The 23,128-nt window shown below is 35.0% G+C and overlaps 4 protein-coding genes across 6 annotated transcripts; 1 reads left to right on the top strand and 3 right to left on the bottom strand.

Annotated features, from left to right (window-relative positions):
* LOC18605589 (U-box domain-containing protein 32) lies at positions 664 to 9,157 on the bottom strand. 2 transcript variants are annotated; one of them, XM_007038670.2, is made up of 10 exons: positions 8,599 to 9,157; positions 7,699 to 7,820; positions 7,348 to 7,469; positions 6,986 to 7,090; positions 6,499 to 6,623; positions 6,241 to 6,368; positions 5,708 to 5,857; positions 3,023 to 3,550; positions 1,668 to 2,426; positions 664 to 1,270 (listed from the first exon to the last, which is right to left on the bottom strand). In XM_007038670.2, exons 1-10 carry the CDS (start codon positions 8,780 to 8,782, stop codon positions 1,088 to 1,090), a joined length of 2,406 nt encoding a protein of 801 aa, XP_007038732.2. In that variant the 5' UTR covers positions 8,783 to 9,157; the 3' UTR covers positions 664 to 1,087. The 2 variants fall into 2 exon arrangements, with proteins under 2 accessions (XP_007038732.2, XP_007038733.2); XM_007038671.2 differs by having other exon boundaries at positions 7,348 to 7,463.
* On the top strand, positions 10,935 to 13,817 carry LOC18605588 (uncharacterized protein At3g49055). Its single transcript, XM_007038669.2, has 5 exons — positions 10,935 to 12,015; positions 12,397 to 12,473; positions 12,671 to 12,782; positions 12,889 to 13,005; positions 13,359 to 13,817. The coding sequence occupies exons 1-5, from the start codon at positions 11,047 to 11,049 to the stop codon at positions 13,710 to 13,712; spliced, it is 1,629 nt and encodes a 542-aa protein (XP_007038731.2). The 5' UTR covers positions 10,935 to 11,046; the 3' UTR covers positions 13,713 to 13,817.
* On the bottom strand, positions 14,231 to 19,100 carry LOC18605587 (kinesin-like protein KIF22). The gene is made up of 17 exons (XM_007038667.2): positions 18,593 to 19,100; positions 18,327 to 18,492; positions 18,019 to 18,222; positions 17,736 to 17,922; positions 17,424 to 17,629; positions 17,083 to 17,327; positions 16,919 to 16,973; positions 16,656 to 16,709; positions 16,442 to 16,489; positions 16,114 to 16,203; positions 15,954 to 16,038; positions 15,574 to 15,866; positions 15,444 to 15,490; positions 14,995 to 15,016; positions 14,852 to 14,920; positions 14,659 to 14,697; positions 14,231 to 14,491 (listed from the first exon to the last, which is right to left on the bottom strand). The coding sequence occupies exons 1-17, from the start codon at positions 18,760 to 18,762 to the stop codon at positions 14,447 to 14,449; spliced, it is 2,025 nt and encodes a 674-aa protein (XP_007038729.2). The 5' UTR covers positions 18,763 to 19,100; the 3' UTR covers positions 14,231 to 14,446.
* On the bottom strand, positions 19,816 to 22,792 carry LOC18605585 (probable prolyl 4-hydroxylase 12). Of its 2 annotated transcripts, none has more exons than XM_018117531.1 (7): positions 22,465 to 22,792; positions 21,807 to 21,923; positions 21,515 to 21,572; positions 21,335 to 21,436; positions 20,753 to 20,810; positions 20,480 to 20,652; positions 19,816 to 20,386 (listed from the first exon to the last, which is right to left on the bottom strand). In XM_018117531.1, exons 1-7 carry the CDS (start codon positions 22,533 to 22,535, stop codon positions 20,033 to 20,035), a joined length of 933 nt encoding a protein of 310 aa, XP_017973020.1. In that variant the 5' UTR covers positions 22,536 to 22,792; the 3' UTR covers positions 19,816 to 20,032. The 2 variants fall into 2 exon arrangements, with proteins under 2 accessions (XP_017973020.1, XP_017973022.1); XM_018117533.1 differs by having other exon boundaries at positions 21,802 to 21,923; positions 22,465 to 22,791.

Raw genomic sequence — 23,128 nt, 5'->3', positions numbered from 1 at the left:
TGATTTTGACGTGGGAGATTTTTGTCGCAACGTGATGTTGAGGGGCGTGCATGGCACGCTTGACAAATGGCCCACGGCCAATTGTAAATGCCCAAGCCGAATTCTTTTTCCCTTCTCGAACGGAAGGCCCAAAATCTACACGACTATTGGGCTTTGCAGTCTTCTCGGACAAACAAGCAATATTCCTTGAATTCATCCAAAAAATTTCCCCTCAGCGACCGACTTAACCTCTTTTAAGCCCCGTTTAACGATCCGGTTAATTTTGAAAGGCAACCGTGGCTTGACTGCGGTGAGAAACTCCCCACTAAATCGCGTCATTGTGCCAAACAAGATTTTAATATTGTATGATTCTGTATCTATATATAAGTTTTCATTTTAATATTTCTATAATAAAGGTTCTTAGTATCATGAATTAATTAGCTACATATCTGAAAAAGCATTCAAGTCCCTTTTAATCATTATAATAATATAATTATGAAGGATCTCGAAGGTATTCATTCTCTTTAATCATGTTTTTATAACTCCATCATAATAAGCTTTTGCATAATAATAGCTATCACTTTATGTGATATCATTCTAATATATTTCATTCTCGGATGGTCTTCGTGATCAGAAAAGACACCAACTTAAACAACAGTCAATGGTTACAGAATCAACAATGTATTGTAAACAAAGCATTTCTTAAATTATTATCCTTTTATTAGAAATTAAAAAAAAAAAAAGCCCTTGCATCACTTGGGCAACATTCCACTGTTACTTATACATGAAGTTTCACCTGTGACCGTCAAAACATTCCAATTGAGTTGAACCTCAATTGGAGCAATCAAGTCCATCCGTCAACTTCCCTCTAAATGAGAGTCAAAAACTGTACAAGCATCCCGGTCCTGGACAAAACTGAAACATTTGTAAAAAGAATGGATAGAATGAAACTTCTGATTCAGCACGGCACTGAAATCCCTTGAGCTGTACATGAGAGGATGAGCATGCCATATAGTTTAATCGGTTCTGGTGGTTGAATAGTTATGAAGGTTGGATTGATATGGTAAATATATAGGCAGATGTACAGAAAATGAATACAAGATATATATCACCATTGTTGTTGCCACTCTTGAATTGCTTGATGAAGAGCATAATTAGGGACCAGACTGCAGTGTTCAAGCTTAAGATTTGTCATTGGTGATCTGTCATGGCCACTTTCCAACCATCCTCTAATAGCATCTGCCTCATATGTGAAGCCATCTGCTGCTATTAGTGGATCTTCCATGACCTCCTGCACATTACCATCATGGTAATAAGAATCGCATTCAAAAAATTTTTTTTAGAGGTGAGAAGCAGATTAAAAGAAAACTATATTTGCTAGAATAAGTGAGAAGGGAGGTTCTTTCAAACATGCTAAACACAAAATATGATCATTAGAATTATTAAAAAGGAAAAGCTATGTCAACATATTGATTCACATGTTCAAGTCATACAAGGGATTCACTAAATCAAACACAGCTTCCTAGTACTACAACTCCTTTTGAAGTTGCTTCACACATCACAGGCAAAAGTTCTACCACAAAGTAACAAAGTTATTCCCAACAACTGAATCAAAAGCACAAAAGCATGTCAGCACTCTAACTGGTCCAGTGCAAACATGTATGGCAAGAAATGTGCTTGATTGTTACCTGAAAAATTGGGCAGACAAAATGAGAAGGGATCCGACAGCGCTCCTTAGCTCCCAAGCATGATGCTGAGTTGATACATGACTCACTCATTGGCCCAAGCACACTCCATATTTCTGACACAAGGTCCAGTCGATTCAATGGCAGCTTTTCACAACACCTTAATGCCAAGTGAGCCAAGAGTTGGGCTTCTGCAAGTGGCCAGTCTCCAGCTGACCAGTCCAACACCATGTTAAAGTTTTCTGTCTCTATTGCACATTTTACATCTTTCAAGAGCCCCAAAGCTGGTCTCCCAGTCAACAGTCGTAAGAGTAGCATCCCTAATGAGTACACATCAGATTCTCGAGTAACTTTTCCATTCTCAAGATACTCCGGATCCATATATACAGAGGCAACCTCAGGGTTAGCTTTAGTACATGATGAAGCAGAAATATCTGTCCTTTCACCTTGTGGGATCAAGCGATAGATGCCACTATCACTGAGCTTGGACACAAAATTGGCATCAAGAAGGACTTTAGAGGGTTTTAAGTTCCCATGGGGAATACAAGGCTTATTAGAGTGAAGGAAGATAAGGGCAGAGCATATCTCAGAAGCAATGCGAGTTCGAGTTTGCCATGGAAGAGGCGGAGTGTTATTTTTGCAGGCAAGGCGGTCTTCTAGGCTGCCATTTCTGAGGTACTCAAAGACAAGTGACCTAGATTCTGGGCAAGTTCCAATTATCATGATCAGATTTGGATGTCGCACCCGACTTAAAATCTCTACCTGAAACCCATTGATCAGAAAATAAACCATCATCAGAAAAATTCTATAGTTTTAAAAGGTAACAAATATCTAATTTGTCTCAGGAAACAACTTTTTTAAATAAAGACACAGGCAGCTTAAGAATATAATATTATGAGCAATGCCACATCAATATGTCAGACTACTTTCAAGGAGCAACTCAGATTTCTTAATCCAAAAAAAAATTTCTAGCACCTGATACGATAAGCATACAACAGTTGATTGCTACTAAAGAAACCCTTCAATTTTAGTCTGATATAAAAATAAATTCAAATAATACACTCAAAACATATTTCAGTGTTGAAGCAGCAAGTCAGTGATCAGTAGTACCATATCTCTATAGTATCAGTCAAGGTGTAGCATTGCAAAGCACACTTCTATGCTGCTGATTTAAGTGAATGACGCCAAGGAGTAATTCCTCCATGAAGAAGCTTTTACATTCATGTTTTCTATTGTGATAATCCTAGTTGTAAGCCTCTAGTCCATCATATATATCTTACGTCGATGATTCTAGCTGGAGACTTGAAAATGAAAATTACAATACTGTAGAGATGTGGAGATCTTTGGATCAAGTTTACCTCATTCTCAAATTCCAAGAGGCTTTGACAGCCATATGAGGGCAACATTTTTATAGCAACATGCACATGGCGAAGGAGACCCTTATATACACTTCCATATTTTCCTTCTCCAATCTTCCAGGATGGATCAAAGTTGCGAGTGGCATTATTAATCTCCATGAAAGAAAATTCAAGGATTTGTGTCCCTGGAAAGCTTGCATTTTCACCATTTACCAATTTCCTTAAATCTTTCAATACTCTTATGGCATTTCCATGCTCTATCTGCATGTCATCCCGCTTTTTCTTAAAACTAATTAAAAGTTCCACAGCTGAGAAGAACTTCTCGTCCAACTCCTCCACTGTGCATTGGGAATCAGCAATTTGGCTCTCAAGTACTTTCGTCTGGTCCTTAACCACCTGGAGTTCTTTCATAAGTTCATCACGCTGATCCTTCATCTTTTGTACTTCTTTCTTTTCTCTTTCAAGCAATTCCTCCATCTCTTTTCTTCGGCTCATCTCCTTCACGCATAAGCATTCTAAAGCCTTTGCCTGAAAGAAAGTATGATGAACAGATAGTTGAGGGGAGGAAAAATCAAATTCAGTAGCAGTATCCAAACAAACTTCTCTACTTAAATAAAATTACCAATACAGTCTTCCCAATTTTTATCATCAGCATTATAATAATTATGATGGCAAATGAGTTGGGGGAATTAGCAGAGAAAAACATACTAACAACCTATTCAAACTCGAATATGCTATAGAAGCCTAATCCGATGAACACTGGCAAAGTCAAATTTAGAACCTAATTTTTTTATAATAATAATAGCTGGTTGGTGTAACAAGTTCAACCAACATCAGGAAGGGGAAAGCATGATAGAGAAACCGTTCATCAGAAATAAAGAATATAAAGAAACCAATCAATATAGCAAGAAGCTCCCCACTCTTTTTGTTTTTTTGGTATAATGTTTAAAAAAGCCTTTGAACTATTCAAGAAAATTTAAATAAGTTATTATTCTTTTATTGTGTTCAATCAAGCCCTTATACTTTTATTTTGGATCAAATAAGCTCATATGACTAATGATTGATTAATTGTCATTAATCAAAATACCACTTACCATTTTATACTCACATGACGTTAATGTGGAGGGTGAAAATACCACATCAGAGGTGACCCAATAAGTTCAAAAGCCTAAAACGAAATATTCAAATGATGCTTTTTTTATTGAAATTAAAAAAAAATTATTAAAATTTTATTCTTCTAGCTTTTTTACATGCAAAACTTTTAATTAAACTTTTATAATCAAGTTCTTCTAATATTTCTTTTTCAATTAATAATATAATCAATCTATTTAATCTTTCTTGAGACATTATTGATCTTAAATAAAATTTTATTAATTTTAGTTTTGAAAAACTTCTTTCTCCTAAAGCAATACTTACTGGAATTGTTAACATTATTCTAAAAATATTTAACTATTATAATTATCTTATATTTTTTAAATGATTAATATAAAATCAACAATCAAAATTTTTAATTCAAATAAATCAACCATCACATAAAATAAAAATAATATAACAATATAATATAAATCTAAATTAAAGTAAAAAAATCTGTAAAGATTAGAACAATAGTACCTAATTGTTGAATGTTTATTGCAAATCGCAAATGAGGCTCGCAGCTTTATGAAGATAATAAAAGAACAGACTTCTTGTGTTTACTTTGGAGAAAAATTTAAGTTAAAGGAAGAAAGAATAAATGAGAAAGGAAAATTTCAAAAATAGATATTATACATTGAAAAAAATAATTAGTTTTATATATAAGAAAAAAAATAACTGTTGAAAATCATTAAATGTGTTGATTGGAAATATGAGAAATAAGTGAGAAAAAAAATAGCTATTGAAAATGATTAAATACATGTAACTCTTAGTTTATTAGAAATAAGAAAATATAATTGAGAATTAATAGTATTCTAGAAATAAAGAAGTAATAAAAAATTTAGATTTATTAGGCATATAATTAAAAAAATAAAAGAACAACTAATTTGATGAATTGTTTTTTATTTTATATTTTTTAATATAATTAATTATATTAGAATTATTATAAAATTATAAATCTTCTTTAAAATTGAGGCCTCTCCAAATTGGAGGCCTAAAGCCCTTACTTGGGTGGCTTCACCCTAGGACCAACCCTGTGCCACATGGCCGTGCCATCATGCCACATCACCATGCCACGTCAATGCCATGTGGCACAAACTGACAAGTAGCATTGAATGACAAGTAGCATTTTAACTAAATCAACCATTAGTCATAAGAGCTTTTTTTGCCTCAAAATAAAAGTACAAGAGTTTATTTGACTCAAAATAAAAGTATAAGGACTTAATTGAATGTAATAAAAGAATAAAGATTTATTTGAATTTTTCTAAATAATTTAGGGGCTTTTTTAGATATTATGCCTTATTTTTACTTTTTCTCGTAGTTGGATGAGTATAGCATGCCCAAAAATGAAAGTTGAGCATGAGCCCCATCTTTCTAGAAAATAACAGGCCAACTGATATAGTTTAATTAATGGATTGTAGTGCAAACAGCATTTACTTCATCTTAATTTATTACTTTCAGGCGATGTTTAAGAAGCTTCATTCAATCTGAAATCAGAATCTAGAACCTTGTCAACCTAGCTGTAAAAAAGGAAAAGGAAAAGTAATTTTTCACCTTGCATTTTGCCTCCATGGCATCATTTTCCTCCTTCCATTGCTTCACTGTCTCTGCAAACATGTTTTGCTTTAAGTTGTGATCATCCATAATTGATAGTTCTAGTAGTTGATCAGTTACATTACTCGCTTGTCCTTGATATTCTTCTTCCTGAAAATCAAAAAACCATAGTAAAATAATCAGGCTGTTTAGTGCAATAATGATAGCTCCCAGACTTGAACAAAAACGGCCAACAAAAAGATGAAGCAGATATACAACAAAATTCCCAACCAGCAAAATTGGTCTTTTTCTCTAGCAGAGAATAAATTTATTTGCTGTACACAATCTGACTCAAAGGAATTCAAGCTCTGGTTCATTGAAATTTTATAAATTCAACAGTGAAAGTCATGTCCCTTGGATTTTCTTTTCTTTTATTTTCTAAATGCAAATTTGAACAGGCACAGATAGAACAGCTTAGAATCTTGTACATTACCAGAAAATTGTAAAACATCATGGAAATGATAACAAGTTAAAAATGAAAGCTCTTCTCTGACCTCATCTCTCTGCAAAGGGATTGATCCATAAGTGTCAGCCACTTCACTGCTAGACAGGTTTAGATGTTCTGAACACCAGGAAACAGGCCTTAATTTTCCTTTTATAACATCAGTATCTTCCTCTACATCTGCATAGCTCTGCAACAAAGTTATTCCTTGGGGAAAACAACTGCTTGATATTTTATAGGTTCTACATGAGAGCAAAAGCCAAGAATCTTCCTAATAAAATGAGATCATGATCTGGGCCAATGAGCTTACCTAGAGATCTCACCCTATGTACAGATTCTGATGACAAGAACTCCAATTGCACTGTTCTTACAGGTGAATCCAGTGGTGGTGATAAAGTTGCAATCTCTATGTTAGATCTATCTTTTCCACCTATTCTGTTTCATATTAAGTCCAATTAGTAAAAAACCATTAAAGTTTTCAGTGCAAGACTCAACTATCTTAGAGACCAGAAAATGCTAATCCAGTAGTTAAAGAAAAAGCCAAACACCAATGGTCAACCTAATTTATTCTCAGACACATGCCTAACAGCTAACTAGCCGTGCGGTAGTTGATGCTGACAAATAAAGTTCAGATAATAAGAAGGGTACATCTCTCATGCTAATAATGAAGCCAGAATGACAATTTGACATAGCTTATCCAGTGGACCACAGATGCAGTGAAGGAGGCTCTCCACGTCTCTTCCAACATATAAGAATACCAATCAACCATAACAAGTACTTATAATGTCAGGCATTACCTTGTAAAGATGAGGTAACCCTTGCAAGCAAACCATATATGACAAGAAACTGGCGCCATTTGGCATACAAAGATTGCTTTCTTGGACTTTGGTTGTAGTAGTTTCCTGCAATCTCAAATACAAATGAATGAATTCAGAAATTTGGTACCAAACCAACAAAAATGAAAGGAGATTTTAAACTGGAGGCTCAGCACACCACCATAACCAGCTAGCTAAGTTATATAAACAAGAGTTCATAAGACCAACACACATTTGTGATGTTACTACTTAGGTATAATAGGAGTTTCAACCAAATCTCCTTAAGCATAACAGTCGCATCCGATGATATTGAGTGGCAATTCGATTGTGATAAAGATTCATACTTTGAATAATATTTATCTGCTGCTGCCCCCATGACAAGCCATCTGACACTGTGCCGAACTATAATTTCTACAATCCCCTTTTCAACACTGTCCATCTCTATCCACACTGTATCTGCCTGTACCTATACATTATTATGTCATTAGCTAATAAGAACATCAAATTAATAGCATTCACCCAGTCTCCAAAAGGAGTGCTAACAGGTAAAAGTGAAATGGTTTAAACAGAAAAATTGTTAGACAAATATTAAGTGATATGATTCTTCCTCAGAATAAAAACAACTCAATGGTAGTGTAATTTTTAGTCACATCAGTGAGTGAATTAACTTGAAAAAGAATGAAAAGAGATAATACCCCTGCATGGTCAAGAATAAGCATGTATTCCTCTAAGCGTTCATGCATTTTTGGTCTTTCAAGTTTCTGGAATGCCTCAACTGCATGCTGTTTCAATTTATTGCGAGCAAGCTTTCCTTGGGCTGTTTATATTACCAAATTGAAGAGATAAGAATAATTTTAAAACTTGTACCATATGGTCACTGCAATCAAACTATATATATGCATGATAATCATTATCCGTTATAGATCAAATATGAACATCCACCAAACAGCGGTATAAAGTACAATTTCTGATCAATAACTCCACAAGCTTTCTTTTATTAACCAAATCCACTAGACTTTTAAATCAAATACCAAACACAAACAGCTTACTCTCCCACCTCTGTTTGTCCAAATTGTTACTAGTTTGCAGGATTCAATTCCATAAAGACAAAAAGCACCAAAAAAGATTATTTTTCTTCTTGGGGGGGACATTTTCAATCAAACTCTGTTAGTTTCTATAATAGTCCACTGTTCATTACGCCAACAACTTTCTGCAGGAAGTTTAACATAATACCAGCCATTCTACTTTCCGTTTTCAGAAAGTGTTAGTAAAATCCAATTCTTGTTCATTCCTCTTTCTCGATTGTCGAATTCTATACTAGATCAGCTCACGAAATTATTGTTGAAAAAAATAAATTAAAAAAAAAAGTTATTCATTTTTCAAATGAGCTCTAATAAAACAGGAGTAAACAAACAAATTACTCTCTTTTCTTTAACGTGTTTTTTAATTAAACAAAAAAGCGTAACAGAAAACAACAAAAACAACTTCCAAATTTCCTCTTTTTTTTCCTTCAACTTTCTCAGCGACCAAACAGAATTTCAACAAACACTAACAAACTCCAAAAATCAAAATTCAACAAATTTCTAGAAACTTACTCAATGCAAGTACATGAGGAGGCTGTTGAACGTGAAGCACGCATATCCTTTTCCCGGGAAAGTTCTGAACCGCCCAAAAAAGCGTCGTTTTGCTCTTCTCCACATTCTTCCCCACCGCAACAAATATAGTCTCCTCAACATCGTATTCTCGCTCCCCTTCAATCTCTTCTACCAGACTCCCCATCTATCCACAGATTCTTCTTCCTTTTTGCTTTTTTATTTCAGAATTTGCTGTTCCACAGAAAAAATTATTATTAAGCCCACCTTTAAATTGGAAAAAATTGACTCGGTGAGTCAGTCAGTAAGTCAGTCACCGAGTTTTAAAAGTTGGCCTTTACTTCTGCTTTTCAGCGTTAGATTTGTGGCATATGTCTAACCTAACGTTTTGAAAAAAAGAAAGAAAGAGAGAGACAGTTGCTTGAAGTTAACGACGAGTTCTAAACGGTAAATTAAAAAACTCTGAAGAACTTGAATGGGAAGCAAAGAGATGATAGAGAAGGAATAAAAGGACAACGGATAAGTGTGAAACAGAGAAAAGTTCTAAGAAAAACGACAGCCAGATGGCATTTTATTCACTAATTTTTTTATTTAATTTTATAATTACATGGAAATGCATCGTTACGTTTCTATTTCAATGGACTAATGTGGAAAATTCCTCGCACTTTGATTTTACTTTGAATCTTTATGCTTTTAACAGTTTTTTTAGAACCTTGGGTTTGTCCTTTTTACATTTATGTTGCTTTCCATTTTCCTTATGGAAAATCCTCTTTCGCAACGAGACTGGTATTACTATGCATTTAATAGAAAATCCTACTTTTTCCTCGTCCCATGATAATAAATACGAGAAATGAAATATTTCAAAGTGGAAAATGCTATACCATCACGTTTGTTACTATCTTTGGATATATTTACCCTTTTTATTATTTACATTTAATATTCTTTGGATATATTTACTCATATTAGCTTAGGTTTATTGGAAAATACATTTCTCTTTCTCTTATTCTTGAATACAATTTATAGCTAATTAGAAAGTAAATCCAAAAAAACCAGACCCCACCAAAGTTTGAGCTATCAATTTGATTTCATTTGATACATCAAATCATTTTTTCTAATGAAAACTTGAAAACTACACGTAACTCAGGTTGCATTAAATATATACTAATAAATTTTAGTTTTTCGATCTATTGCATCATGCATACCATGTCATATGACGAAAGTAACAATGAAATTGAAAAGATACTTTTGATTCACCTCAAAGTATAAAAAAGAAATTTGTCAAAAAAAACTTAAAAATTGTGTATTTATATTAAATTCCCTATTTTAAATAATTTAGAATCAACTTGTTTAAAAAATTATAAGAAAGTCAAATCCAATATTATATGATAACTTAGTTAAATTGAGATTGAATAAAATTTACTCTAGATTAGTTTTGTTAGAATTAAATTTTTTTCAAAATATTGATATGTATATTTTTATTGTTTAGTCAACTATCAAACGATTAAACTAAATATATAAGAACATAATGCCATCAATAAAAAATTAAAAAGTAAAATATCTTTATTTTTTAAATTTTGATCAAAATTATACGAAAATTTATTAATTTTTAAAATAAACATTTCGCTTTAAGAATACAAATACTATTAACAGAAGTTATAAAAGAATTAAAATATTTTTTATTAATTTAAAAAATTATTATTATATTTTTAATACAATACAAAAAAACAAAGAGAACCGATCGGTGCTCCCCAACTCACCAAGAAAGGGGAGCACCGGCCAGTGTTGCCAAGGGAGGGCTCCCCATGGGAGCTACGATACTCCCACATGGGGAGTTTTTTTTTTCAATTAATAAAGAATAATTATAAAAATTAATTAAAAATAAAATTATTTTTTTATTCTTATCATGTAGTAAATTGTAAAAATATTAATAGTTAATTAACGGATGACCTACATGTTTAATGAAAATTTTTTTTTTTGAGATGAAACGTTTATTTCGAAAATTAATAAATTTTTATATAATTTTGATCAAAATTAAAAAAAAAATATTTTATTCAAAAATAAAAGTTTAATAATGTATTATTTTGCAATTCTTAATTGAATGGATTAAAAAAGAACAAGGATCGTTATCGCTATGATTTTCAATAAGAGATTCTCCTTCATGAAATTCATGTATGTTTGATCTAATAAATACTTTTTTTATCGGGTGATTGGAAACCGTCTGACAATTATTATTGTTTTTCTAATGCAATAGTTTATTAATAATTGCTTAGCTTTATTAATATTATATTTTTAACGAATCCCCGCCAAAACCCGAACTCTATATGCACCTTTGCCTACCTGACTTTCTTCGATGGCCGTTTGACTGGTAGCTTTTTAAAACTCTCCTCCCTCGCTCCATACTTCTTCCCTCTGTCTCGCCAGAATCCCTAATCATCCTACACTCTATGGACCATGGAAACCATTGCAGATCCCTCATCAGATATCCCAGTCAACGGTCTAGATTCTTCAATCATTCCACTAAACTCCGATCATGATCTCCTAGCCGAGTTGGAATCTCTCCGCGAATCCTACCATGCTCTCCAATCAAAATCTTCGTCCATGGAGGAGAATCTGGGTCTCCTCCAGCACCAAAGAGACGAAGCAATTAGTGAAAGCACGAAGTTAATGGGAAAAGTCCACGAGTTGTCCCTCGAGCGAGACTTTCTTCGCCATCAAATCGAGGAATTCGAAGTCACTTTAAAAGAAAACGAAGAAGAGTTCGCGAAAAAGATTGACGAGGAATCAAAAGCAAAACTAGAACTCGAGAAAGAGCTGGAAGTTTCCGGAGGAAGAATCGAACAGTTACAATCCGAAATGAAAGTCAGAAACGAGGTGTTTGCGAAAAACTTGGACTCAATCCGGTCGGTGAAGGACAATCTGGTCAAACTCATCGAAATTTTAAACGATGAAAAGGAAGTGATCGAGAATTTTGATAGTGAAAGCGAGAAATTGGAATTAGAAGAGGAAGAAATGACGATTTTTTCGAGAGAAATTACCACGGTTTTGAAACTTGCCAGTGAAGCTAACTCGAAAGTAAACGAGTACACGGAAGGAAGAAAAAAGGAGAAGAGAGAATTGGAGAACAGCGTGGTGAGTTTAACGGAGGAGAATCGCGATATCAATAGCTTGTTAAGGGTTGCTTTGGTGGAGAAAGAGGCAGTGGAGAAGAGTTTGAACAAGTTAAAAGGGAACAATGAGCAGAAAAGAGTGGCATTGCTGCAGATTGCGGAAAGGGGATTGCAGAGAGTCGGGTTCGGGTTTATGATGGGAAGTGGAAGTAATGAGCAAGCTCTAGAGAGCTCAGGGGCTAGTACTACTACAGCTAGTACTACGGGGAGTAAATCGGATAGTAGTGAGTGTGAAGAGGAGGTTGTTAGTCTGGTATGTTCAGTTTTCAGTTTATCTTTGTTTGAATCTTGAAACTTGATTATGCTCGTTTCTTGTTTGCGTTCACAGATTTGCTTCATGTGGATGCATCAATTTTGTCATTCAGTTGGACCTAAAACTCATGTTGTTTAAGATCCCAGAACTGGTTTTGTTGTAGCTTAAATGCTTATCTTCATGATTGTTCAAAAATAACTACTTCCATAGGTGCAGCACACTGTAAGTCTAGAACTGTAGAAGCATGTAGCGATAGTTGGAAATCCTTGCTGGTATGCAAAGCTTCTGAATGTGGTTGAATTTTATATGCATCTCTACCATACATTGATAAATGTGCAAAAAGCATAGCGTCTTACTTCCATCGTAACTTGTCTTCGACAGGCCTCAACAGTGGAGAGAATAATGAAGAATTTAAGACTTGAAATTTCTCAATTACGAAGATCTTTGGAAGAATCTAGGTATTTCATTAGTCTACTGCTGCTACTGTAATTCCTGCATATTTTGCTTTTGATGGCTGAGAGACAGAAGCTTGATCAATGTAGCCGTTGTGGAAGATGCAAAGATTGTGAATCTATGCTCCCCTGTTCATAACTATGTCAATTTTTTTTTTTTTGGCCAAATGGATTGTGGTTATTAATTATTGCTGCTATGCCAGGTCAGATACTGAGCGACTACAGAGTCTTACCGAGAAACAAGCTCAAAAACTTGAAGAAAACACACTGTACATTAAGGAATTGGAAGAGAGGGAGAGGGTTTTAGCTCAAAGTGTGAGTATCTGTCATTTTGAATAATGGAATGAATATCCTCTCCACATCTCTTGAAAGTGTTGTCTTCTTTTCATTCCTAACCTCATTTTTTTTTAAACTCTGTAAGGCAGAGGAACTCCTGATGGAAATAAAAGAAACTGAAGCAGAGGTTGCTAGATGGAGGGAAGCTTGTGAGTTGGAAGTGGAAGCTGGAAAAAAGGAAGTTGAAGAACGTGACAAAGTGGTACAAACTTTCTTCTGTTAATATGAACCATTCTTGAGCTCGTGTGCCCTGTGAATGAATGAGAATCTTTACTAATCGGTATCTTAGATTTATTCGTAAAATCACATCACATCTAATGGGAATCGGTTGAGATAAAAATTCAGATTACTTGAATAAGTAGCATGTTCCATAGAATGTTATATCTCGAAAATGGTCAGGACATAGCAAGCCTAGAGATTTTTGGTGGCGGTGTTATCTAAATACTTTAGCTCAAATTATGTGAATGTTTATTCAGCCCTTATGATTCTATTGGCTTAAGGAAAACATGTAGTCCAAGAGAAGTCTGAGACCCTAATGCGTTGCTGTTTGGTTAGGTTGTCATATTGAAGCAAGAGTTGGAGAAAACAAAGGCAGCTCTCGAAATATCCAATGGCAAGTTAAAGCTGAAAGAAGAACTTGCAGCTGCTGCAATGGCTGCCCAGGCAGCTGCAGAGAGGTCTCTGCAGCTAGCTGACAGCAGAGCCGCAGGACTTCGTGATCGGATTGAGGAGTTAACGAAACAATTAGAAGAAGCAGAGAGCAAAGAGAGGAGTCGACGTAAGGTGAGGCACATATGTTGGCCATGGAGAGCCCTGAAAATGAATATCACTAACAACACAAATAATAGAGTTCAGGATGTAAAACGCATGCTACCGGAAATGCAGGCCTTGCTTCATCATACCATGTGATGTAGATATTATATCATACTCTTCTCTCCAAGTCAGCTGATTTATTTCAAATCTTTTTTACCCATGTAATCATAATTCAGTGCTGGGGTTGATTTCCCTTTTTTATTTTCTGTTTCTTTAGTTATATGTGTTTTTTTAAAAAAAAAAACTGAAATTCCATTAGTTTGCCTAGACCATCTCTCTTATAAGCATTAGCAGTGGCATATTGGCTTATTATATTATAACCATTAAAATGCTACTAGAATTGTGGCTATACCTTCAAATTATAAAAATAATAATAAAAAAACGATTGCCTAGTGCAACTATGCCAAAACTAAAAAAATAAAAACCTTTAAATTTATTTGGGTAAAATTTTCTAAAGTAAAGGTTTAGAAGGCTACAACATTCTGGACTGTGCTGGTTTGCAGAACACAAATTATAACTGCGGAAGGCGAAGGCTTCTGAAGGTTTATGTAATTTTGGAACGGTCATCAAGGCATTTTTTCTAAAAAAAAGAATGATAAGATTTTAAATACAAATCAAAGAAAAGTAAGACATCATCTAACTCCAATGCTAAACAATTCTGTATGAGCAATTTCAAGTGAGAAAGCAATATAGAAAATGAATATCTGAAAGTCATATAAAAATCTAAGCAAATAAATACATTTGGCAACTTCAAGTTGCCTGTAGCAAGCTTACAGTAACATACTTTCTACGCTGATACAGATTCTTCAATATCCATCGTCTTTGAGAGTCTAATTGAAGAGCCCTCCAATTTCCTTTCTCATCATTCCTTTGATCTGTAGATGAAATGAACAAACCGACTATAATTCAAGGCACTGCCAGAGTTAAATAACAAACCAAAATTTGGGCATAAAAGAACGTCATAAAACATGCTTTGCAACTTAGCAGTAAACAGCTAAAGCCACATCAGATCATATAAAATATTGAAATAAATGAAAGATACCTGCTTTGCTGAAAGTCCAATTTCCTTTAAATCATCAAGCTGTAAAAATTAATTTTAGCTATTGGTCAAAATTCTCCCCCGAAGACAGTAAATACTTGGAATGCAACTACTTAGAATATAAAGACAACCGAAAGCCAGCCAACAACCTACTTAATAACATGGAGATTCTCTCCATGCTTTTGATGGTACTTACATTCTTAAAAGGTTCTGGAGATTCTTCACGAAGTTCAAGAATGTAAGTAGCTCTCTTCTCTCCGATTCCCTGAATAAAGATGTACATTTAGGACTTATGACAATAGGAAATAACACTGAGATTGTTAGTTATGTGATCCTCACCTTTAATCTTTTCAAGTCTTCTCTGTTAGTAGGAAAAAGAGGGAAAAAAAACAAAGATTAGCCCATCGATAGTATACAATGAAATTGGAAATGAGAGACATGATGATTATTGTGAGATCAAGATTACAATAAAGTGAAAAAAATAAATGCTACAGACGCTAAGGTAAAAGAAAGAGCTTTACCTCTATTGTCACATTCTAACACTCATGCATTTGCCTAGTGATTTGTTCAGTTAGAATTACATTTTTCAATATGGTGAGTTAAAAAGGTCCCGTCTTTCTATTTCCTCTTGTGAAAGGAACAGAGTTTAAATTAGTCTGAACCATTAATGCTTAATTAATCATTTCCTTCAAATGGAATGTCAAAAATTACTAGTCACTAGAAAACATACTCTGATTGGAATTACAGGATATAGAAGAATTAGAACTTTGTGTAATACATATACTTACTTGCTAGCTGTATTTAAGAATCTGATATATTCATCAACAAGAGAATTCTGAAATAGGGAAAAAATGATTAATTAAGCAGTCAAGTAATTAAATACAGAGGGAGATTTTAGTACTGTAGATTAGAATCAACCTTCATTCTGGAACTATGTGCACTGAGTGCTTTCCAAGGGCTGCAATTGGTATTTTCAATTTCCCATTTATCATTTACTGGCAAACTGGGTTCAGGAGTTTTTGGCTCCAAAATTTCAGTAGAGACTTGACCATACAATGAAACATCAGTCTTTGGTGGCATCTCTACACATGATGGAGTTGAGGAAAAAAGCAATTTCAAATTATTAGACAACTCCTGTAATCGTGCACTAATTGGTGGTGATTCATTCTCATTGACAAGTAAAAAGTTGTTCTCCTTATCCATGGCTTGATCTGCCAAAAAAAATGGAATAGTTCATGTATAATTACATGTCATATCTTGTCCACTAAATCAGCTTTTCAATTTGACATGCCAAGTACCTGCTCCAACAAAAGAAAGTGCTTTTGCATTGCTGTCAATATTTGGAATAGCTTTGTCGTGATTATGCTCGTTAGCCACAACAACCTTAAAAATCAAATAGCAACTTCAATCGATAATTGAGCTCCTCAAGCATTTAATGACAAATCGAAGGTAAATCACCTCATCTGGCAGCTTGGTTTCTTGTGTGTTGGAAGCCTTAACTGGCACGTCAGTTTCTTCTGCACTAAGAGCTCCTAATGGGGAAGGTTCCTGAAAGAGGGTAAAATGAAACCATTAAACATGAAAAAAAATATTCAATAGCATTGCTATTGAAATACGCCAGAGGTTGCTGAGTAGTGTACAATCATCATACTGACTTCTTCTGTACTGAAATAGATTTTATGTTCTTTGGAGTAATCAATGAATGGTGTACAAGAAATAAAATTTGACTTTCGTCACACATTTGTTGAATACTATTAAAAGAGAGAGGTTTTAAAAAGGAGTTTACCTCTACAGGAGGTCCTATTGCTTCTAAAATACCTGAACAGTACTTTTCCTGCACAAATGATAACAACTTCCAAATTACGAAAAATTTCAGCAACTGATTTACAGTCTTAGATACACATGCATAATTCACCAAAAAGAGTAGTACAATACCACCCTGTACAAGAAAAAAAAAAAAGAATAGTACAATACCACAAGAAGTTTTACAAAAATGTTACCTCTTCCTGTATGTTATGTTCAATGGCTGAGACAATTTCTAATGACAAGTTTTCCTGCATTGAAATGTAGGAGGCTTACCATAGGATGAATATTCTAATCATCATATTCAATGCATTATTTACTTTAACTATTATGCAAATAGTAAAACATTGCATTTATTCATGCAAAAAAGAGATTGGAAGTATTGATCAGATTCTTTTTATCTTTTTACAAAATCAGAAAGCTTTACGCTTTTTTCCTGGGCAAATAGAAAACCAAGTACCTCCTGAGATGCCTTCTTCGATTTGGTGGAATGACATGCTTCATGAAAAAGTTTCCTTCAAGAATTGAAAAAATATGGAAGATTTAAATTACCATATACAAAGAACAGCAACAATGATGAAAATATTATGTAGCTTGATGCAAATAGCAGCCATCACTACGTACCTTCCTTTGATTGCCGAAGCCTTAACATTGGCTTTGTTTTCTGGAAATCGCACTCGTGTGCCGATCTGTTTTGTCACAGTGGCAGAATTGCTCCCAGGTATACGGCTTTTGTATGAAGAAAGCACCGTTGGTCTTACCATACTTTTGGTTTTCTTTGTGGAGTCAGGGATAACCCTGTTGATGCCTTTACAAGAACGAGAAGCCAAACTTGCCATGTACAAGGAATCTTGGCAAAAGGATGAATTCTACACTCAAAAAAAGTTAAATCAACTCCAAATCGAAATCAAGCTTTGGAAAATAAACAAAAATTCAAGTCAAAAATATGAAACCAAAAACCTTACCAAGCAAGCGACCATCAGAATCTTGTTTGTCCCTCCCAAGGAGTCCCGCAACATTCGAGTTAGCTTACTTTCTCGATAGGGTACATGGCTTTCATTGGCATTTAAAGCATAAACGACATTCTGTAAGGCATATATGGACTTATTAATTTTATTATTCTCCAGGAGATTAACACCATCAGTGCTTTTCCTTCTAGCATCCTCATAACCTGGTAAATGCAATTGTAAAACCAACCAGGGAGTAAAAAGGGGATATTATTAAGCCATAATAGGAAAATACCATACAAAACAATTGAGTATAACTAAAATCAAAACCTGCCAAATCAACAAAGTTCATCTTCCCAAGAGGAAGAGCATCTGACTTATTGGTATGAAATACATGAATGATTAAGCCTTTGTGGCTTCTATGATGAGGTTCAGCCAATATCTTCTGAGGTTGTTTCTGTGAATTATGACCGGAAAGATACAGTTTCTGAAATTCTTGAACAGACTTCACAGGAACCTGGAAAAAGAAAAATGAATTAATCAATGAAACAAGAGGTCAGCTAAACACACTAGAACCTTGTCTTTTAGAAAAACATACTATACTAGAACTTGCCTGAGAAAGTCCTTTGAGTTGAATTTTGCCGCGAGCAACATCCTCCCATACCAAAACTTCATGCCTTTCTGGATCTAAAAGATCATAAGCATGGTCTTTTGAAATCTCATAACAAGATATGTTAATTAACTTGCCAGTTTTCTCTGCCATAGAAAGGATTTCAGTCATGGATAGAACCGCTAAACCTGGTTCCTCTTCCAAGCCCTTCAAAAAATCAAAATTGCTTCTCTTGATAATTACATTCTCAAAAATGAAAAACATAAACTATTCAACAGTAATGTCAAAAGAAAAGAAAAGATTTAACTGACCTGAATTACATAAGTCTTTCCGCTGCTTCTTGCTCCATAGGCAATGACAGTGGCATTATGACCCTTAAAAACATCTTCAATCAGTGGCTTTACTTCTCTTGAAAAAACCAAAGCATTTCCCTCGTTTCGGTCATAGCAATAATCCAATTCATATGACTCTTTACGACTGCAAAGTATATTTTGAGAAAAGAAAGGTAACTAAGCTTTCTTTTCTTGCTTTCATAAATCAAGAACGCTAAATTAAAAATAATTTTATTATTTCTTGCCTTGTTGATTGGTCTCCAAAAGAGATGGTGACGGACTCAGAGTCATCTCCCTTAGGCTTGTGAACTGAAATCCACTTCCCGGAAGCTTCGTCGGCGGACTCCGTTTTCAGATCTGTAAACCCTTTGATTTTCGCTATCACTCGAGCCTTTCGACCCTGGTTCGGCCCCATAACAGAAGATCTTATTACTGGCTGATTTTTTTTTCTTTTCCGAATTTAAATTTGGAAATCAATAGCCGAACCTTCGAGATGAATTTTTGCACTGAGTGATAAAGATTTGATTGAATTATTGAAAAATATAGGCTTAAGGAGACGGAGTAGCCGTTAGGTTTGATTTGGTTTTCAAATTTGGTTGTTCTGGCGCTCTTCTCTGGCTCCTCCTTATATGGCAATTTTCTCATCACTTAGCTTTTCTCGTACGCTTTCTTTCTTGTTTAAACGATGCGTTTTATCCTACTTTAACTGTCAGGCAGACGTTGTCGTTTAGCGGCTGAAAATAAGAGAAAGGATAAAAGGACTGTCGTTCCCCTTTATGTTGTTTTGGTATTTTTTTCGTTTCTTTTCTTTTCGTCTTCACAGCTTTCTTCACGTCCAAACAAGAGCTTTTCAGAAGATGGACGAGAAGAGAGAGATTAACGGGGTGAAGAAGATACAGTCGCCATGCGACGTTGAGGCTTTGAAGAAGTGTTTGGAAGAAAACAAAGGGGACTACGTGAAATGTCAATCCCAGATTGAAGCATTCAAGTCCTCTTGTTCTTTGAAGAAACCGGATCCTTCTGTGGATTCTGCAAATAGCACCCGACGGATTTGATTTCTGACATGAGAAGGAAATCCTTAATTTTGAATGTAACCCACTTCCATGCTTGCTTTGTACTGTTATTTTTTCAGCTTTTTCGTTGGTCCCTTGAGCTGTAGTTTTGCTCTATAATTTAAAAAACTTTTGGAACTGCCCAAGAATCGAATTTGGGTACCGTCTGCCAAACTGATGGAATAATAAGGCTGCGTCTGATTTGATTACTGGTTATGATGCTTAATCTGTTCTTTCGGTGTTTGCTTGTTTGTTTTCAAGTTTTCAGTCGTGGTGCTGCTAGTGTGCAGTGCAGATGAAGCCTACAATGATTTGGGCATAGTTTGTAGACATAGCATTTTAACATGGGAACCTTTGGATTTCTAGATGAAGAAGAGGTATGTGGAAAATGATTCTAGTCAAGCATGCTATGACTCTTTAGGAAATTGTTTTTAACCATAAATTGCCAATTATACCAGTCAATGGGAATAATAACACCATTCCAAGACAAAGAAGTTCCCTAAAATTGATCAACTATCTCTGTTGAAGCAATTGAGAATGACTGGGGGGCCGGGTACAAGGAATTACTGAGAAAAACTACATATACCGGTAATTATTAGAACAATAGAATCAAATCATATACAGGTTTCCTCATCAGCAAGCGTTACAAGTCTTCCTACATGTACCGTAGTAATCAGGAGAACCAACCATGAAAACAGGATTCCTCTGGCATTCCCCGAGAGCAGCCCATTGAGGACAATTAGCATCTTCATCAACGCATTCATTTCCATCAGAGTCAAATGAGACTTTATCCCCTTTAACAGCCCTTAGGCAGAAGAATTTGGTGGCAAACCACATTTCTCCTTCGAGAACAGGGCATCTGGCATGTGAGCTGCTACCATCAGGAGATGCATTGAGGTGAGTAGTGAAAAACAGAATCGCATTTCCCTTAACGGGTTTTACGATATTGCTGGACTTTGCACAATCTGACCATATCTTGCTCCTTGGCTGAAAGAGTAGGAAATCCCTTTATTGAGTCAAGATAAATTTGAGCCGATTTAGGCAAAGTTCAGAGGAGGGTTAAGATAGTTTCTCTCTCACCTCTGCGTGGGGGAAAAGAATCTCACCACCCCTAGTAACATTTGAAAGATACAAAATCAAAGTTGCCATCAAAGGCTCGCTTAAAGCCACTGTGGAAATATTGCCAAAATAATCCAAGTTTTGTTCAGTCCCCTCAAGTCCATGGCGCCTAACCTGTAGAGGCTCACCATTATCTGAAGAAAAATGAACATCAAGTTATAATGAAATGAGAAAAAGGTCCTTTTAAGAGAAAAGACTATCAGGAAGATGAGGAACGGGGATGGTTGAGGATACCTCTGGGAAGGAAAGTCCAAGTTGAAATTCTTTCCTCAATCATTGCAAGTACTTTATCCTAGAATGCACAAATATATATAAGAATGTTATATCACTATACCTGCCATTCCCTATCCAAATGAAGATGAACTTAGAGAGATTTAATAGCATGGGTTCAAGTTGGAAACTAAAGATAATTGGTAGAGGCTTTATGTTGAGTTCTCTTTCTAGCTTTTCTGGTACCTATATGTGTGGTGTATAGGGCAGCACACAGTACAAAAAGATGAGGATATTAATTATTGCATATTCACAGTACACCAAAAGTCAGTAGATTGAGGACAAATTTCTGAGCAAAAGCCAGAAGGAGAATGAATTACCAAGATTGGCTAGATAATGGCTTAAACACTATTGAAGAGATACTTAGTAAACTACCTTCCATCTGCCAGAGTGTCAACTTCACAATAGAGAAAAAAGAATGTCAAGCATAAAATCAAGTTCTTGAGTATGCAACAATTTATTATTAAACAATTACTTCAATAGGTTGCCAACAAGAGATGCATAGAGTATGTAGATATTGTTAGCTTATAAAACAACAGAACTCACTTCTGTATTCAGCAAAGGTTCAGAACTTGTGAGCTGCCTGTTTGTCCCAACATTAACTCGATCATCATTGATCCCTAAAATTCCTTCTTTCGCTCCATGACCCTAAGTCCAGAACAAGTACTTAAAACCAGTCTAGGCATATTGAATTGAAGTAGTGAAAACAGTGGGGCAGAAACATACCAAAGAAATTAGGTGGTCGCACTCCTCATCTGATAAAAAGCCATTATACAGAAAGACCCTATTGGAAGCAAAATAATGTCAGACTTTTAATAAAAAACCGAAAATGTGCAAATGAAAGCAAAAAGTCCAGCAGGCATATTTGCATAAATTGAGAATCTTATAAAGTTCATGCAAAACTGTAATGCAATGCCATTGAAGAATAGCCACTTTATAGGGAAAAGAAATTTTCTGTAAACACGCGTCTCAATGAGATGGCATGAGCAGGCAAACAAGAAATCCATCAATACCTGACCTTGGCTGCCATAAAAGTTGCATTACTCGTGATGGGTCAATCGTGTTTGATTGAGCTGAAAGCCTCGATTGTATAACACTTTCCTCGTGAACCTCCTCATCCCTCAACTCCTTCCGGCTACTCATGCAAAATAATACCAAAAGGAAAAGGTTATAAACGAAGAAGTTATCATAAAGAAGACGGACTTCCAACGGCTGAAGAGACTGGACATTTCCTTAGCAATATAGCAGATGAAGATCATGAAGATAAATCATTAACCAGAGATTCAGAATCTATAGAAGCAATGTTACGTTATATTGAAATAAAATGCTCAATGAAACCTAATGGCACAAAAATTTGTTTTTTACTTTCATTTTAGAGTGCTAATCACTCAACAAAATTGCACTATCATCTAAAACAGTCATATCCACACAATTACTTCAAGAGTTATCCAGGATAACTTCCACAATATAATCACGTATGCATGACTATACAAGATATATAACAAAAACCCAGACGAAGAACACCATGCAATTCATCAATCCTGAATGGGAAATGGATTGATTGCCTCATTCAGAATTAAGACAAACATTTTAATATGGATAAATTTTTCCACTACCCATTTTCAAAATAAACAAGTATAATTTAAGAAAATAAAATGAGATCGGGTTTCCTTTACCTTTCAGCAGAGATGTTGGAGAAAGAACAGGCAAAAAGCAGAAGAAGAAAAATTGAATGAAGTAAAGCCATGAACGGATGCAACAGCGACAGCGATTGGTAGAGACCAACAGGAAATTGAAGCTCAATTCAAATCCAAATAGATTTCCCAGGAAAGCAGAAAGCAGAACCTCCCATGCGATTTGGGAACTCTGTTTTAGCTTCGTTTTTACACGTCGATTCTGAATTTACTAGTACCTTTGCCGTGGGAAGTACTATCCACCCAAGCAGGACAAGACGGATCAACCTTATAATTGTCCTTTTATAATTCCTTTCAAGCAAAGTGTTTGACGATACTTCCTAGGAGTATATTTTATATAAAAAAATTAAATTGCTTTTGGTAATAAACAAAAATTTTACCTTTCATGGCTCATACCCCCAGTATACAGTAGTACATTATTTTTATTTGTAGTTTATAATAAACTACATAAAGAAAAGAAAAAAATCGTTTATATCTCGTGAATGGCTGGGCTAAAGCTATATTCTCATCACTCTCCTTTGGTTCGGAATTTGGAAGGCCCTCTGCTAACCCACGGGTAGAAAGTTTTATTGACTGGTCACCTCTCCATATGGATTGGATTGCGTTAAATATTGATGGTGCATGTAAACGTACAGTATATAGGGGA

The sequence above is a fragment of the Theobroma cacao genome, chromosome 3 (assembly GCF_000208745.1).
Source record: "Theobroma cacao cultivar B97-61/B2 chromosome 3, Criollo_cocoa_genome_V2, whole genome shotgun sequence".
Lineage (NCBI taxonomy): Eukaryota > Viridiplantae > Streptophyta > Magnoliopsida > Malvales > Malvaceae > Theobroma > Theobroma cacao.
The sequence above is the reverse complement of the archived record's forward strand: the minus strand, read 5'-3'. Positions and strand labels throughout refer to the sequence as shown.